This window comes from Heterodontus francisci, chromosome 14 (genome assembly GCF_036365525.1).
Source record: "Heterodontus francisci isolate sHetFra1 chromosome 14, sHetFra1.hap1, whole genome shotgun sequence".
Taxonomy (NCBI): domain Eukaryota; kingdom Metazoa; phylum Chordata; class Chondrichthyes; order Heterodontiformes; family Heterodontidae; genus Heterodontus; species Heterodontus francisci.
The window spans coordinates 67,052,414-67,070,672 of NC_090384.1; the positions used below are offsets into that span (position 1 = coordinate 67,052,414).

Sequence of the window (18,259 nt, forward strand, 5' to 3'; positions counted from 1 at the left end):
ACAATTCACATATAACTTTGGAACAAATTAATATGATGGTCAAAGAGGGGAAGCAAATTGGATGCCTCCGCATCAGCAGCAACTATACAGCAGTATAAGGAGGCATTTCTTCTGTATTTAGTGAGCAAACAAAGTTATGATGCGGCACAGACATTAAGATATTGAGATCTTAAATTTGGAATACAACTGCAAATAATATCAATAGATTTTAAGCGCTTACACAAGAAAGAGGGCAGTTAAACAGACACGTGCTTTAATAACGGAAACAAAATTAAGGTGTTGCGTATGGGAAAAAATCTGCAGGTTTTTCTAGATAATACAAGGTTGTACATGAATTATGTGTAATACAGGAAAAAGCCAGGAAGAGGAGTGGTGAATGATTATAACTACAGAGTAACAGTGCAGACTGATGGGGGGGGGGGGGGGTTTCATTTAAGGAAAGATATGCTCGACTGAGGAGACAGGTGGCAACTGTAACAAAAGTAACTTGGAATATAAAGTATTCTTTTTATTAGTATCCATGTTCAAGTTTATTCTAACAGAAAGCTAATGCACCACCACCTAATTAACCTACAGAACATACAATGAAATTTTAAATTTAAATATTCTGTATTTAGGATTTGAGGTACTGTATCAAAAGTTGCCGATAACATCATATGGGATACAAGGTAAATAGTGACAATAATTATGAAAGTCTGCAGGGTGACATAGATGGGCTAATGGGAGGCTCAGATAGGAGGGAATGCAGATCAATGTAGAAATGTGTGATGTAAAGCAATTTGGAAATTTGCTTTAGAAAAGGAAATACACCCTAAAATGTAATATTTTAAATGGAGTCAGGCAGCAGAATGATATTGGTGTGCAAACACACTGGTCATTAAAAGGTGGTAGTGCATATGGACAAGGCTATAAAAAGTTAAACAGGATAGAAAGGCAAGGAGGTAGTTCTGAACTTATTCAACAGATTTGGAATACAGCTTGAATACTCTATAATTTTGAGCATCCGATTATGGAAGGACATAAAATCAATGGAAAATATACATTGTAGATTCACTAGCATGTTGATAGCAGGTATAAAGTTACAGTTACAAAGAGAGACTTGGGAAGGTAGGGATTTTTCACTGGACCGAAGAAAGTTAATGACAGAGAATACTGACAATGTGCAATGGACCTATTAGAGGTTGACTGAAACAAAAACAAGAAATGCTGGATTCACTCAGCAGGTCTGGCAGCATCTGTGGAAAGAGAAGCAGAGTTAACGTTTCGGGTCAGTGACCCTTCTTCGGAACTGTTCCGAAGAAGGGTCACTGACCCGAAACGTTAACTCTGCTTCTCTTTCCACAGATGCTGCCAGACCTGCTGAGTGAATCCAGCATTTCTTGTTTTTGTTTCAGATTTCCAGCATCCGCAGTATTTTGCTTTTATTATAGAGGTAGACTGAAGCCTGAAGTGGAGGCTTTTTGTCAGAACACAGTACTGATAGAGGAATCTGCACCCTTGAGTCCAGCCTGCTTTTCTTCTTTAGACCAGTGGATTCCACCCAGTTTTGCAAGCTTCTCCCATTCCAATTTCAGACCCAATTTATCTCCCACTTCCTCAGTAATTCACATTTTATTTCTCTTACGTCTTGAATTTATTTTATGTTTCTTCCCATTGCTCGATATAAAGATCACCTCAGCCAGATTCTTTTCCAATGATTGTTCATTTTTCAGGTCTGATGAAAAATTACATGAACTTGTTTGTTATCTCCACAGTTGCTGACTGATCTGCTGTGTTTTCAGCACTTCCTGTTTTAAGAGGTGACCCGATAGAGGTCTTCAAGTTTATGAAGAGTTGTGATGAGTTTAATAGCAATTGATTTGCCAATCAGCGGAAACGGACGCAACAAAATGAGACATATTTAATGAGGAAAAGAATTAAAGGGATGCTTAGAAAAAACTTTCTGAATGGTTAGAATTTGGGATTTATCACAAATAGTTGCTGAAGCAGAAACCATGGATTCTTTTAAAAGGGAATTAGATAGTTGCTTGAAAAAGGGGAATATTAAATGGTATAAAATGGGTATATTTCATGAGTGGGATTAGACTAGGTGGCTCGTGTGCAAAAAACATTGTCCCAGACTTATTGGGCTGAATGGCTTGTTTCTATGCAATGCCATCCTATGATTCTATAAATTGTATAACCTTAACAAAAACACTGAATGGTATGCTGTTTCACAAACACGCCAATAAACCATTATATTGATCACGTACAAGAATTTTATGTAAGGCACTATTCAAACCCCCAATAATTGTGTAGCTAACCATATTAAACTTTCCCAGATCAGCAATACTGAGAGGGGCTTTCTATGCTCAAACAAGAGATGGCACGCAGGCATGCACGGGAATCAATATTTTTCCACAGCAAACATAGTCACCTCTTCCCCTCCCAAATTGTTGGTACTGATGCTTTCACATAATCTGACTGAGATTATAGTGATTCCAAACTTGACACCCTAATCATTTAAAAACATGATTACTGAGCATCTCTTAAGTCAAGTTATATCTGGCATTTGTCAGTAAACTATTCAACGTCAACTGATAATGAAGAAACGATGACCATTAATTGTTGAAATTTGGTAGAAGACTTGAGGCAGCTACATAAAATAAGACCAAAGAATACAAGAATTAAGTATGTAGTTTTTCACCTGCTTGATCCATACCAATTCTGCCTCAGCCTTTTAGGGAACTTGACTTGCATATGTGGCAGATTTGAATACACTGTGCAACAAAATTAATGAGAAACAAAAATGTGCTGATGAAACAGCATTCTGCCATAATCAGCTGATCACATAATTACATCAACAAGGTTTCATATTTCTCTAAAGTATGATCTTAAAACATTTATGCACTAAGAATAGTATGAAAAGTTAAAACTGAAAAGGAGAACAACCTGAAGTCTGTCTCCCTACTTTAACATACAATGTTTTGGAGATAGGTAGGTCACCAGCATGCTCATATTTCACTCCAAGCCAGGAAGGCACATTTTGAAATAAAGGACATAAAGTGTCCTTACTATAATGATTAGACAATTCAATTAGAGACAGAAATTTTACACTTAATACAAATACAGCAAACTGGATTCTACACATTTTATGGGACTTTACCTAAAACATGACCACAGTTATTATAATAGACAATAGAACAAAAGATTGGACATAAAGTTCTGCATAATATTTGCTTTACATAGCTAAAGTTAGTGTCATTGCAACAGAAACAGTATTTTTCCTGTATAGAGTGGTGCTGCTGAAAATTAAACATATAATCTTTGAATAATAGCATTTTATAAATAATGCAATGAAATTAGATAAAATATACTTTTAACTTCTATAGTGCTAGGAGGTAAATTTTAAGAATGGAAAACATTGCAACTGTTTAAAATGTAAATGGGTATTGTGACAACTTTTCATAAAAGGCTCTTTTTTGGAATTAAAGATACTGCATACCTCAATGACATCAAAAGGAAGTCGGTCAACACTCTTACGTTTAATGCTGCCACAACAAATTAGTGGTACAAGCATGCACATTCCTGCTAATGATAAATAAGGCAGCTTGGCAATTCAACAAAATCTTAGTTATTTATTATTAGTCTGCAAGTCCTTTAACTGATTTACAATGGGCACTCTTCAAAGATTTTCAGCAGTGATAGCTACAACTTTCTGTACATACAAGCAAAGAAAAAAAAGCCAAACATTAAAATAATTTCTAATGAAAAAAATTGGTTTCATTATCCATGATAAATAAGTTAATGTTAAAATACAAATCACACAACAATTAACTAGAACTTTGCCCTGTAATCTTTTGTTGGAGAATCCTGTGCTCAATAAAGTGAAGAATATCTGTTTTAAGAAGATGGAACGTTCATTTTTTAACCATTAACAGCTAGAGGCATTGTCAAGCACCCCCAGGTCAGGTATAGAGTAAAATCTTTTTACTCTGCTCAATATATTTTCATCCCAACCTCAGAAATGCACTCTTCGTGATCTGACTATTTCTTGTACCAAGAATCCTCTGAGTGACAGTGTGAATTTACGGTGAGGTTGTGGATTATTATTCTACTGCAAAATTGCACCCTCTAGGAGCTGGACTGATACTGCTTAAATTCATTTTACACAGTATCCTTAGAAACAGCAAGATAACAGACCTTAATCTCATTGATCTGGGCTGAATCTAAACACAGATCCTTGGCATGAAAGGAGAGTATGCTAACGCACTATGACACTATACATACAAAAATTTTGGCTAGTGGTTTATTTTGGAGACTGCCAAGTTCACATAATTGACACTGAGGGTTGTGTGTATTGAGCTTAACTCAATAATGTGTGTTATCAGAACAGAACATGATGACATTCTGATTGGAAATATCAACAATTAAATATTTAAACTCTATCGAACAGCAGATATAATTTTGATAAATAAGTAGAAAAAGTATAATAAACATTTTCCATTTAGTACCAGTGAATATAGCATCCTGTAATTTCATTTCGAATATGGTCTCACCTAACTAGAATTATATGGCACAGATTGAAGCCATTAACCCTGTGCCAGTATTTGTGAACTTTTATACTTTTGCTTCTCTTTTTTGTCTGTATAATAAACATATGGCACAAAGATGCAAGTGGTGTATTTACTTTGAGAAAAAAAGATGGTTATAAATACTTTTCTTTCCAGCTGTACAAAATTCCATTGCCCCTACCGATCTGCTCACATTCTCTGTACACTGTCCTTTGGATAACCCTACCCATTTGTTATTTTTAATTCATAAAATATACTTTCTCTCTGTTTGTATTTAAAGCTATGTACAGAATTATAAAAATGTTTCTTTTGATAGGGTCATGAGGAATCTGTACAGGGAGATGGAGGGGGAGGACAGAGATGAAAGTAGCTTCGTTCTGTGGAAGGTGATGGTGGACAACTTTCACAGTTCTCTTCTGCTGACATGTATGGACTTCGAGGGGTAGGGGGTGGTGGGTAAGGATCTGAATCGGAGTTCAGATCCACGTAGTATTTGGGACTCTTCCACCGGCTTGTGGTATAATCACTATCACACACATCAGTACTGCATGGAGTTGTAGGTGGTGCCACACTCTGCATAATGTAATGTCTGTAAAATTAAAAAGAAATAATTATTGAGTTTCTCTCCCATTCATTTCAATGGTCAAAAACTGCATGCCAATGCCAAGATTTAAGGTGTACATTTTTGCCTTAAGATATCTATAATTGTAAATTGAATGCATATGGACTGCTCAGTAATACACTAATCCAAGTGGTCCACCTCCCGCTGAACAGCCGCCAGGTTAGCAAGTGACAGACATGACAGTAGACCTATGACTAGTACTGTATCATGCATCATCTGCAGGTGGAGAGAATCATGTGAATGCAGTTTTCTTGACTACTATACAGACTTGGTAGCATTATTCTGATAATCATAAGACATTTTATTTATATTTAGCAGACTATTGTGGGCTAAATTAAGAATTCAATAAATTCTACCAATGAGGTTAAATTGAAGGCATTTATTCCCCCTTCCTACCACCTCCTCACCACAACTGCTTTCCTTGGTTGGAATCTCAGACTGCAGCCACACCTCCACCAAAACTACCCTAAAGTTGCTGGGAGGCATGTCGGGTTGGCTCTCTGATTTTCATTTCCTTCTTGTGAGGAAGCAGCTGCCCTTTGCAGGTTGCCTTCTTGTGAGAGTATACTGAAGAATTGAAATGCAAGTCAAAGAGAATCATGGTCACAAACCTGTATTGCATTCCTTGACTGTATAATTTTAGTATATGGTTCCTTTTAAAATCATTATTAATCCACCAGATTTCCAGCATTAAAATATAATGATGGGCTGAATTTTACAAACCCCACCCCCCCACCCCCCCACAACATCGGGGTTGGTGGCCGAGGGGGGCCAGAAAATGCCTCTGGGAGAGACCCACCATGGGCTTCGACGCCGGGAAGGTCCGGCCCCAAATTGCCAGTGGTGGAGAGGTCTCCCCCGCCGCTCGGTGACGGAAGCCCAATTTAAATATTTAAATCCATTAAAATAAACAAATTAATTACCGTTACACTCCCACCGTCTGTCCCAGAGCTATCTTTGTGCTGGTGGCCGGCACTCCCGTGGCCTTTGGGTCCCTGTCCGGGGAACCGAGGTGGAACACTGGGGAGTGGGGAGCAGGTAGGTTTCTCAGTGGGGGAGTGGAGGGGGAGCAGGGTCAAAGTCATATTATTGGTGTAGGGGATGGTGGGAAGCATTATAGTGTAAAGTTTATATACTTTTGGGGGGGGGGTGGTGTGGGGGGAGAAGGTCAGTTGGACAAGGTAAGTGTTTGGAGGGGGGCGGAAAGAGGGTAAGTAATTGATTCTATGGTTACTGGGAGGGTGGAAGAGGAGCAGGATAAATTTATTTAACTGTTTTCCATAAATATTTAAATGGAACGGACGGGCTCGAAGCCCTTTAAAAATGGCGTCAGCGCCTGCGCACAGGCAGCTATGCCACTGCTGGGGACGGACAGCCTGTCCCCTCCGTGTTATCGGGGCAGTGGCGGTCTGCTCTGGCTATTTAAATGAGCCGCTGCACCTGTGACGTGCGGCCCGGGTGGGCGGACCACCATTGTTTTCACCCGTCGCTGATATAAATTTCAGCCCGATGTTACACTAATTCCCCCAGTAATCTGTAATATCAACTTGATTATTTAATTGTGAATTGTGTGACATTATATCATGCAATCTGCTGAACTTAGCTTTGGCCTCACTTTCTATCCCTGCAGATACATTTATGATGACATTTGTCATACTTTATTTTGATGAATTTTCATTAGATATGTTACTGAAATAAAGCAGACAGATGGACTGATTCAGAAGCGAAATTTTTTCCTTTAGGAAGAAGTACAAAGAAGAATAGCCTCCTGTGAGGTCACACTTTCCAATCATCAAACGGTCCATACTAAATAGTTACAAATCCAATCTGGGCCGTTTCTGCATCAAGAAAAGAGGGAGGGTGAAAAAACCTGAGAGTTTTGGAGGTCAAGAGACCTAGCTGTGGAACATTTATTAGTCTAAAGTGGTGGTTTCTAGACACATAGAAATACTGGGAGAAAGGCTTTGCAAGTGCAGAAGTTAAAACAAATGTCTAATGGAGTGCTCATCAAAAACTGAAAATGTGATCTTTTCATTGGTTTTAACTAGCACATTCTAAATTGCATGCTGTGTTCAGCATTGAGAACTTTAGCATCTTAGCCATTACATCACTTGACTGCATCTCTACCTGTTAAAAGTTTTAGTACTTGCCACCATTAATAATGAATAGGTTTTCAACAGTCAGAAACATGTGCCTTATACACACCTGTAAGACCTGGTAGTGGAAGGACTGTTGGAGGAGTAACACACTTCAGTATTATAGAGAGAACGATCAGTGGCTGGGGATGGAGGCGGGTTTAAAATCTATTAAAAGAAACATAAGTGATTCAAAAGGTTTGAAATTATTTCTAAAGACTGAAATGTTTCTAAATGTTTCATGTGTTTGTGTGTTTTTATGCGCAGAGCAATTGGTTAATTATCACCTAATTAAATCATCACTCTGTACACAGATTTTCCTTCACAAATTTCAAATGGAAGTTCTTATCATATAACCAGTGCTTTTCTCATTGACCAAAATGAAGAAAATAATTTCATGTTTCCTGCTGCTTCAGTAACATACTGTCCATTGACTACCTTTGAAAAGTGTACCTTCCCTTTAAGAGCTGTAGGTTGTCTTTAAGTAGTGGCAGGCTCGCTGGATTTCTGACTGGTAAACCTCCTATAAGTAGCACAACTATCCCTGGCAGCTCGGATCTCACCAATGTCATCAAGTGAGCAGAGCGGATGTCCATCGTCCATCTACCACAGCTCAATCTACACCATTGTATTTTTGTAACTTCCTGCAGCCCTAACCTTTACTCTCCAATCCTCGGAATCAGGCCTCATATTCATCTACCCTCCACCTCCCACAACTGGCGGCTGCATAGCTCCCAATCTCTGGAATTCTCCCCATAAATCCACCTGCTTTTCTATCCCTCTCTATTCCTTTGAGATCGTCCCTTAATCTCACCTCTGACCAAGCTTTTGGTTATCACTTATAATCTCTCCTTTTTAGGCTTGGCTCCTTTTTTATGTCCCCTCATGCTTCTCTCTACAGTGTCATGGAACATTTTCTAAATTGCAGGTGCTATGTAAATGCAAGCTATTGTTGTTATTAAATTTAAGGGTCAGTGTTGAGACTACAACTAAAATTATTTCTAGGATCACCGAAGTCTGTCCATGAAGTATAGTATTCTTTGTTTTGCAAAATTCTTCAATCAAATCAAGCATCACTCATAATTATTTTGGTGTTGAAGAATTACTACAATCACCAGAGTATAAAGCTTAGTTTGAACTTGACACATTTTGTTTAGCAGATCCATTTTTTGATTTAAGAAACTCTTTTCTACTGCTCCCGAGCTGACTGCGAGTATGTGAACTTTGCCAAGCTTTCTGCCGATGGCATACTGAATTTGGCCACTAGGAGGAGAGGAACCAAACCAGGGTCTCATCTTTACATTTTCTTTTCCAGTGCAGGAGAACCTTCCTCTACTCTGTGCCTCCAGTGGTATATTGCTTCTTAGTGACACAGTCAGATTTTCAAAAGACAAGGTCCAATGAAGGGAGGATAAAGAAATAAAATCTGCAACACCCCAAATATTTTAATATCACATATCCATGCCATCACCAAGACTGCCTATTTCTATCTCCGTAACATCGTCCAACTCTGCCCCCACCTTAGTGCATCTGCTGCTGCAACCCTCATCCATGCCTTCGTTACCTCTAGACTTGACTATTCCAATGCTCTCCTAGTCAGCCTCCCATCTTCCACTGTTCCTAAACTTGAGGTCATCCAAAACTCTGCTGCCCCTATTCTAACTCGAACCAAATCCTGTTCATCCATTAGCCCTGTGCCTGCTGACCTACATTGACTCCTGTTTTAGCAACACCTCAATTTAAAATTCTCATCCTGGTTTTCAAATCCCTATATGGCCTTTCCCTTGCCTAACTCTGTAATCCCCTCCAGCCCACAACCCTCTGAGATAACCTGCATCTTCCAATTCTGGCCTCTTGTGCATCCCCGATTTTAATCGATCCAACATTGGAGATGGTGCCTTCAGCTGCCGTCACCCTAAACTCCGGAATTCCCTCCCTAAAACCTCTCTGCCTCTCTTCCTTTCCTTGCTCCTTTAAGATGCTCCTCAAAACCTACCTCTTTAACAAAGCTTTTGGTCACCTGCCCTAATATTGCCTTATGTAGCTCGATGTCAGGTTTTGTATGATAATGCTCCTATGAAGCACCTCGGGATGTCTTACTACGTTAAAGAAGCTATAGAAATGCTATCTGTTGCTATTTAACTGAAGTTAATGATCTCAGACACATGACAGTGCAATAGCTTTGCTTTTTGTGGATTTAATGGAGATATCTTTTAATATCACGAAAAACTGTGTGCCAGCATGAAGCAATGTATCATCAGCAGGTAGGGTACAGAGCAGGGTAGGTTTCTACCATGCGGGAAGGGAAGAAATATTTGAAGACGAGACACCCTAGCCTGAATCTTGCACCCCTCCTAGTAACTGAGATATGAAGGCACAATAAAAGATACAAATAGAAGGCAGCGTGGATAGATATCCCACACAATCCTTTCCATTCAAGGGCATGCAATACAACATTTTTGCTAAAAGCAACAAGCACTTTAGCTTTCAGTTGTCCAAACATACAACTTTCTTAGCAAAGATAATACCAAAAACATGTAGTGGAAACTTACACCCCTTTAAGGGAACAGGAAGAAAAAAGAAACAGGTAGATAGTTAGAAATCACACAAACCTGTAATTTAAAATGTGGCATTTATCATTAATCTTTCTCACAACAAAATGAATGTATTTGCTGTTTAGAGAGAATTTCTCTATTCTAAGTAAAGGAACATTAAAAACAAGACATTTGTAAAAATCCTGCTGATTGCCGTCCCCCAACCCATTCAATCAATAAGAGAGGGGGAGCAGCAACAGGCATGAAGGATGGAGAAGGACAGGGGCTGACTAAATTGAGGGTGAGGGGGAGGTTAAGAGTGTTGAGGGAGAATGAGATAGAGAGGATAGAGAGAAGCAGAAGGAAAAAGAGAGGACAGGGAGAGAGAAAGAGAAAGAAAATATATGGAACACATGCCTGGAGCAGGGGCACTGGCAATTCAATAACCTAAGTTCCCTTTTTGTCATGTCACGGCACTCGAGCTCCAAAATAGGATATCACCACTGATATACATTGTACACTCACAAAAGAACTCCAGCATTAAATGTTCAAAATCTTATTGAGCAGGAATATTAATAAAATGAACTTTGTTTCAATCAACAGGGAATTTTTGTTCACAAATTAACTCCATTTCTGCACATAAAAGTATGAGCCGAATACTGTAGCTTTAAGAGAGAAGAAACCGATTTTCAAAACTACTGAGAGCATTCTTATAATTGACATGAATACTGAACACATGATAAGTGCACACCTGTGGATAGAAGGTTCCTTTTGTACTCGATGAACTACTGGAAGAGGCCCCGGTCACATGATTTCTATCATACAGTGGGGCCCCGTTGCTTCCACCCATCAGACTCATGGAGCTGATCATGGATTTGCCACATGACATGCCTATACAGGACAAGAGAAAGTTATAACATCAGCACAAAAGATTCCTAAAAACAATCTGAACTGTGTCAATACTGACAATTTCCTTCCAACCTTCAATGATTGCTTTCTTTTAAATGTATGCAAAACTATTACATAATCTTTAACATTTTACCTCATCATATGAAACATGTACCTTGTTCAAAATGGAATCTTAACATAACTTTTGTTCTACTGTTACATCAGATTTGACTGCAGTAACAATATCCTTCCCCTCCTTAAAGTACCGACATATGTTGGGGTACAGTTCCATGAGTTTCATGAGTCCTTTGGTACCTTGCCCAAGTGGCCATTCTCTTTAGATGAGTCTAGACAGTGTGTTCTGACCATGGGATTGAGTATCACAGTGATATCTGGTGCTGTCCTCACCTGACTGTCACACATGCACGTTTTCCCACATGGGTCACAGAAGGGTTGGTTGATTTCCCCCTCTATAGCACCCAATTACTGTCCCAACTGTGATCAATTAACTCAGGAGAGAACAGGAATTAACATGTTTAATTATACAGAATAAAACAAATACATATGATCTCACATAGTAAAGTTACTTGCAATTCTAAAATCCTACTGGACATCCAGACTAAATGGTTTTCCTTTCAAACATAACTCAGCCAGTTACCTGCTAGCAAAAAGATACTAAAATATTTTTCAACTGTCAAAGCCAGAAGCTTTAAAAGACTTTTTAAAATCATTAAGCAAGCCAAGAAATCTTATCAATTAATTCATACATAAAACAGAATATGAGGCATGCATACCCACTGATAGCTGCTGGCATTATTTGTGTATTATTTTGGCAATTTAACATGTCATTTTTCTTTAAATTATACTGTAATACTGTAGGAAGTCTGAAGATGGTATTTGTTAATTTGCACATAAATATGTACTATTGTTCAGAAACATGCAAATTGCACCTCATTTAACATTATGGAACGCAAACAACAAAATCAGCCATTAACATCAGGGATAATCTGTAGGACTCCTTACCAGTGAAAGTGCCATGCTGGGAACTGCTGGGAGCAATAAAATTAAGTGGAACATGTGGGGCTCCACTGATATATTCGTGCGGAAAAGGTCCATTGGGTCCCTTGTAGCGGCAACAGACGACTCGCTGACAGACAAAGTACATACCGCCCATTACAAAGAGTGAAAGTATTATACCAATGACAGGTCCAATTGCGCTGCTATGAGACTGGAACTCATTCACTGAAGTTTTAGTTAATTCTGATGGGAAGAAAGCAGATTACTGTCTGAGAAGTTATTTCAAAATCAACTCGATCGGTTAATTTAGTATTTATATAGCAATTACAATCAGAACATATTAATATCAAAATATCATTTGAAGGTCTTCGGGTGTAGCAACTAGTCATAGAGCTTTACGAGCAACACTGATTAATGAAAAATGTTAACTTAAATTGATAAGTGTCAGCTTGGCTCAATTGATCGGAACTGATTCAGACCCGAGAGTGCTGAGTCCAGAACTTCAGCACATAAACAAGGCTGACACTTTAGTGCAGTACTGGGGGAATGCTGCATTGTTGGAAATTAGATGTTAAATCAAGATCCAGTCTGTCTGTTTCAGTGGATGTACAATATTCCATGACACCACTCAAAAAAGAAGTGGTGCTATGGCCAACATTGTTTCCTCAAACAATAACAGATTAACTTCATCCATCACATTTACTGTTGGTGGCTCCTTCCTGTAAATTTGTTTGCCTAAGTAAGAACCGTAACTGCACTTCAAAAGAATGTGAGGCACTACTGGAAAGAGTTGAGGATGTGAAAAGGTGCTATTTAAATGCATGTTTATAGTTACTTTAATATCATATACCTGCATTATTAAAATGAGTAATTATGCTCCTTCAAAATGGAATATTTAACTGCATAAGGTACAATGGGGAAAGCATGATATTCACTGCATATATTTGCACAGATACATTAATTTGACATAAATATAAATGAGCCCGAAGTGAAATCCATTTCCCACAAAGGTTACAGCTGCTTTAATTTAGTAGCATTCCAACTCAAGCCATAATGAGAGCTTTAGTGGGAAATGGAAATATATTGATGCAGCAGCATCTGTATGCTGTACCTAGCCGGGGTTTTGTGTGAAGCAGAAACTGGGTGTGGAAAAATTGGAACTTTCCATTCATCATCGCAATGATCACAAAGTATCGAAAGAAAAAGGATTTTTTTTTTTTTAAATTGCTGGATCATCTTTTAAAAGAACGCTTCACATGTTCTGCTTTAAGAACCAGGACACGTCCTTCTTAGTGCATCCCGAGGGCCACGGAAGTTTAAAACTTACTGTGGTGGATGAACAGATACTAACCGCAAAGAAGTTCGTCGGATCCATCATGGCAATCAGGAACTGAGTTGCAACGCTGCTTCTTCAAAATGCACTGACCATTGTTGCAGCGGAACTGGTTAGGATGACAAATCACTGGAATTAAGAGAAAGTGCAGTTCTTTACCAAGCAATTTTGAAGAATTTTGAAAGCCTGAAAACAAATGAGGTGGAACTGGCCAGCTTGACATTCTCTGTAGCTCAAATGGAGCAATGTAGAATTCTACTAAAGATATATTATAGCAGAATTAATAGCCCTTAATTAAAAGTATAGGCAGACGTACTTACAAATTTTCAATTTTTTCTGAAACTTGCCATTTTGGATTTGGATACTCATTTGTAAGTCATCCAACTAGCCTCAGCTGTGAGACCCCAAGAGAATAGCTTCACTGGAATAGTGCTATTGGCATCTTTCTTGATGCTGCTATCTAAGCAATGGAGACCTAGTGATGTTATATCGTCACTCAACACTTATTTTCCAGGTTTTGACATCTTTCAGAAAGGGAAAAAATGGCAATCAGCACTATTTCCAATTTAGTCTCCCTGCAGCTGTCATCAGCTAACATCTCAGTGATAACTGTGGATATGAAAAATAGTAAGTCTACATGGGACTGGAAAATAAAGTATCCTATATCCTTTGCACAGGTTTGTGATCTTCATTTGTATAGAAAAGGGTGGAGCATTTATCCTAAAAGTATTCTCCCCTACACTTTCTTTGTCCTATTAATGCAAATTATTAAAATTTCTGACAAACTTGATTTGAAGCAGTTACATAAACCCTGAAACCTTATCTAGAAACACAAAATTTTCATCTAGCAATTCCTCAGGTTCTCCTTTTTTCAGGTCGACATTTAATATTACTAAATACCATGGAATGTCCTGACTTTGCATCCAGCAGCAAAGGAATGGCGCTTGCCTTTCACCTCCATGACAGCTACCCACAAAGGTTTTGCAGGCTTTTGAGCACAGAGCTGCTCAAATCTGGCATCTGATCCAGTGTAGTGCCCTCTACAGGGCTTCTGTGGTGTGTGAGATTAGAGCAAGAAACAGCAAGACTCTTCAACCAAAGAGAAGAATCCTCACTGAGCCATGCAGAGTCTAATGCAGGAATTCTAAATTAATTTACATCCCACGAACGAATATTTAAAAAAAGGAAGGGAAATAGAGATTGGGAAAGATAGATGGGATTGAGAGAAATAGAGAGATTAAAAGGTTAATTTTTTTGAGACATTTCCAACATTAATTTTCTTCTGAAGCACTGAGACTCCACACTTCCAAAATTACATTTTCTAGGCCAGAGAGGTTGTTTGGTGGTGATTATCACTCATCATGCCTTTAAAAATTCACTTACTCCTGAATGCACCAAGCCCCAACTTTTTCTGGAGTCTTTAGTGGGGAACTAGTGGTCAAGTACCCCTAGTTCATGCCATTACATGTCTTTCAATGCTGAGTCTATCAGTGAGGACTGTTACAGCACACACTGCAACTTCTGAATTTGCATGTTTAAGGTACATAAGGCGGGAAAGTGGAGTTAATGTAGAAGTGCAGCCATGATCTTCCTGAATGGAGGAGCAGGCTCAAGGGAACATCCCTGCTCCTATTTGTTATGTTCTTATGTAACTGGGCATATGCAGATGCCCAAAGTTGTTGCCCCATTTACCCCATTATAACAGCGAGGGAGGATGGCCTCACCTTATTCCTATTGCAAAATCCTGGCCTTTGGGACTGAGGGAGCAAACTGAAGTGTTGCAGTACCTAGTGTCTACCACTAGATGAACTCTAATGACAGCACTCAAAACACTTCCACTGGTAGAAATCTAGGGCTCAATCTAGGAAAAAGCAAATTTTCTCCAATACTAATGAAATGGTAATGCAATGTGTGAGTTGAGAGTACAATTTCAATAGCAGCAATGAAAAAGTGCCAGTGAATCACATTCACCCATAATGATGATCATTTAATGTACATCAAGCAGCTGTGTTATGTTAGTGTGATAATGCAGCTGTGGAGCAACTTTTGGAGACTGTATCTGAACCACAATAGTGAGAAAAAAACAAATTTAACAATTAGGCCTTTCAAACACAGTAATGGAGTGCTGTGAGCACAGTTTTAGACAGCCAACTCCATGTCCAGAGGACCTGGGAGGAGGTGCATAATTAAAACGAAAACATAAAGATATGGCATGAATAGTAACAGTACAGACATGTAGTAGATATAATGGTTGTAAATGTTATATGTAGAGTTATACAAGTATACATGCCAGTGAGAGACAAGAAACTTTACCACAGGAAAGAATTTCTGTGTGCCAAATGACTATAAGGTAATTTCACCAATCACGTGCTCTCCCCGGGAGAAAACAGTACAGGTTGGAGTTAGGACACCAACCCAGTTGCACCAATTCTCCAACAGCAGCTTCCTACTGAGAGCACAGGGTCAGCAAATTTACCATTTTATCTTAATCCCTACTGCTGTTATATTTAGAGGCAAAATTGGCACATAATGAGAACACATGGTCCTTTCTGTTCTTTCATGGGATGTGGGCATTGCTAGCAAGGCCAGCATTTATTGTCCATCCCTCCTTGCCCTTGAGAAGGTAACTGGGTGGCTTGCTAGGCCATTTCAGAAGGCAACTAAGAGTCAACCACAATGCTGTGGGTCTGCAGTCACATGTAGGTGATGGCAGATTTCCTTTCTGAAAGGATATTAGTGATGAGTTTTTACTACAATCAATGATAGTTTCATGGCACCCTTACTGAGACTAGCTTTCAATTCCATATTTTTTTTTAAAATTATCAATTGAATTTAAATTCCACCAGCTGCTGTGGCGGGATTTGAACCCATGTCCCCAGGGCATTAGCCTGGGCCTCTGGGTTACTACTGCAGTAACATTACCACTATGCCACCATCTCTCAGTGTGTCTAGGATAGAGAAACCAGAGACCTTCACAAATTCACTCAGCTTTGGAACTGTGGAATGCTGCACAAGTTCTTCAGATCTTACCAAGCAACTAACATATTAACTTGCCTTTTACCCTCACTTCTTTCTACCCCTCTTAACTCCTTTACTTATGCCAGGCAGGGCTTAATTGTAAGTGGCATTTTCTCCCAACATTCTGCTGCTCTTTACTCAACTCTACTTTTATGCTAAGATTATCAATCACAGAAATGCCAGGCCACTTGTCTTGTAGTTACAATGCTCTCAAAATGCATGAGGATCTGAAGGAATTCTTTGACCGCCAGATAGATTGGAGCGATCAATTTAACCATACTAAATGTTTTTAGCATATTTTTGTTGCACCTTTCTGCTTTGACCTATTAACACTGCCTCTGAAATGCTGCCTGTAGCTGTTTTCCACAGGAACAGAAGCAACTTGTTTAGTGTTCCCCAAGACTGGCAACGATTGGACGGAAAATGCTAAATGGTGTCTTTAGTGACAAACGTTAATATCAACATTTACTTTTTGATAGGACTGAATTTGAACTTCAATTTCAACAATTGATTAAAGATTATTTTAAACCACACTATCCAAATCAACATGCTTGAATACTAACTGGTTAATATGATTAAAAAAAAAGGTTACCATCACAGTTTTCCTCATCCGATTTATCCTGACAATCTACTTCACCATTACATCGTAAACGTCCATCAATGCATTGGCCCTTTTCACACTGAAAATGGTTAGCAGAACAGATTGGGCAGTTTTCCTCGTCGCTATCATCATCACATTCTGGAAAGCCATCACAACGCCACGCCATTGGGATACAATCAATTTCTCCAGTAGCACATGTAAATTGTTCTGGTGAACAGGTAGGTGGTTCTGAAAGAGGATGCAGATTATTCAGTTTTCATTCCTACAAGAGAAGGGGCAGTAGAACATAGAACATAACAGCGCAGTACAGGCCCTTCAGCCCTCGATGTTGCGCCGACCTGTGAAACCATCTGACCTACACTATTCCATTTTCATCCATATGTCTATCCAATGACCACTTAAATGCCCTTAAAGTTGGCGAGTCTACTACTGTTGCAGGCAGGGCGTTCCACGCCCCTACTACTCTCTGTGTAAAGAAACTACCTCTGACATCTGTCCTATATCTATCACCCCTCAACTTAAAGCTATGTCCCCTCGTGTTTGCCATCACCATCCGAGGAAAAAGGCTCTAACTATCCACCCTGTCCAGCCCTCTGATTATCTTATATGTCTCTACTATGTCACCTCTTCTCCTCCTTCTCTCTAACGAAAATAACCACAAGTCCCTCAGCCTTTCCTCGTAAGACCTTCCCTCCATACCAGGCAACATCCTAGTAAATCTCCTCTGCACCTTTTCCAAAGCTTCCACATCCTTCCTATAATGCGGTGACCAGAACTGCACGCAATACTCCAGGTGCGGCCGCACCAGAGTTCTGTACAGCTGCAGCATGACCTCGTGGCTCCGAAACTCGATCCCCCTACTAATAAAAGCTAACACACCATATGCCTTCTTAACAGCTCTATTAACCTGGGTGGCAACTTTCAGGGATTTATGTACCTGGACACCAAGATCTCTCTGCTCATCTACACTACCAAGAATCTTCCCATTAGCCCAGTATTCTGCAATCCTGTTACTCCTTCCGAAGTGAATCACCTCACACTTTTCCGCATTAAACTCCATTTGCCATCTCTCAGCCCAGCTCTGCAGCCTATCTATGTCCCTCTGTACCCTACAACACCCTTCAACACTATCCACAACTCCACCGACCTTCGTGTCATCCGCAAATTTACTAACCCACCCTTCTACACCCTCATCCAGGTCATTTATAAAAATGACAAACAGCAGTGGCCCCAAAACAGATCCTTGCGGTACACCACTAGAAACTATACTCCAGGATGAACATTTACCATCAACCACCACCCTCTGTCTTCTTTCAGCTGGCCAATTTCTGATCCAAAGCACTAATTCACCTTCAATCCCATACTTCTGTATTTTCTGCAATAGCCTACCGTGGGGAACTTTATCAAACGCCTTACTGAAATCCATATAGACCACATCCACGGCTTTACCCTCATCCACCTGTTTGGTCACCTTGTCAAAAAACTCTAAGGTTTGTGAGGCACGACCTACCCTTCACAAAACCGTGCTGACTATCTCTAATGAACTTATTCTTTTCAA

The 18,259-nt window shown here is 39.4% G+C and overlaps 1 protein-coding gene across 1 annotated transcript in view; it reads right to left on the reverse strand.

The window, feature by feature from the left end:
* Window positions 1-1,384: 1,384 nt before the first annotated feature.
* The window catches only part of LOC137377096 (low-density lipoprotein receptor-related protein 5-like), a 270,969-nt gene continuing 254,094 nt past the window's right edge, over window positions 1,385-18,259 (reverse strand). The window contains exons 18-23 of the mRNA XM_068046392.1: window positions 16,693-16,929; window positions 13,101-13,211; window positions 11,756-11,992; window positions 10,596-10,735; window positions 7,381-7,478; window positions 1,385-5,142 (exon numbers count right to left, since the gene is read on the reverse strand). Of these exons, the coding sequence (XP_067902493.1) occupies window positions 4,872-5,142; window positions 7,381-7,478; window positions 10,596-10,735; window positions 11,756-11,992; window positions 13,101-13,211; window positions 16,693-16,929 (1,094 nt within the window). The 3' untranslated portion in view covers window positions 1,385-4,871. The remainder of the gene's footprint in view (window positions 5,143-7,380; window positions 7,479-10,595; window positions 10,736-11,755; window positions 11,993-13,100; window positions 13,212-16,692; window positions 16,930-18,259) is intronic.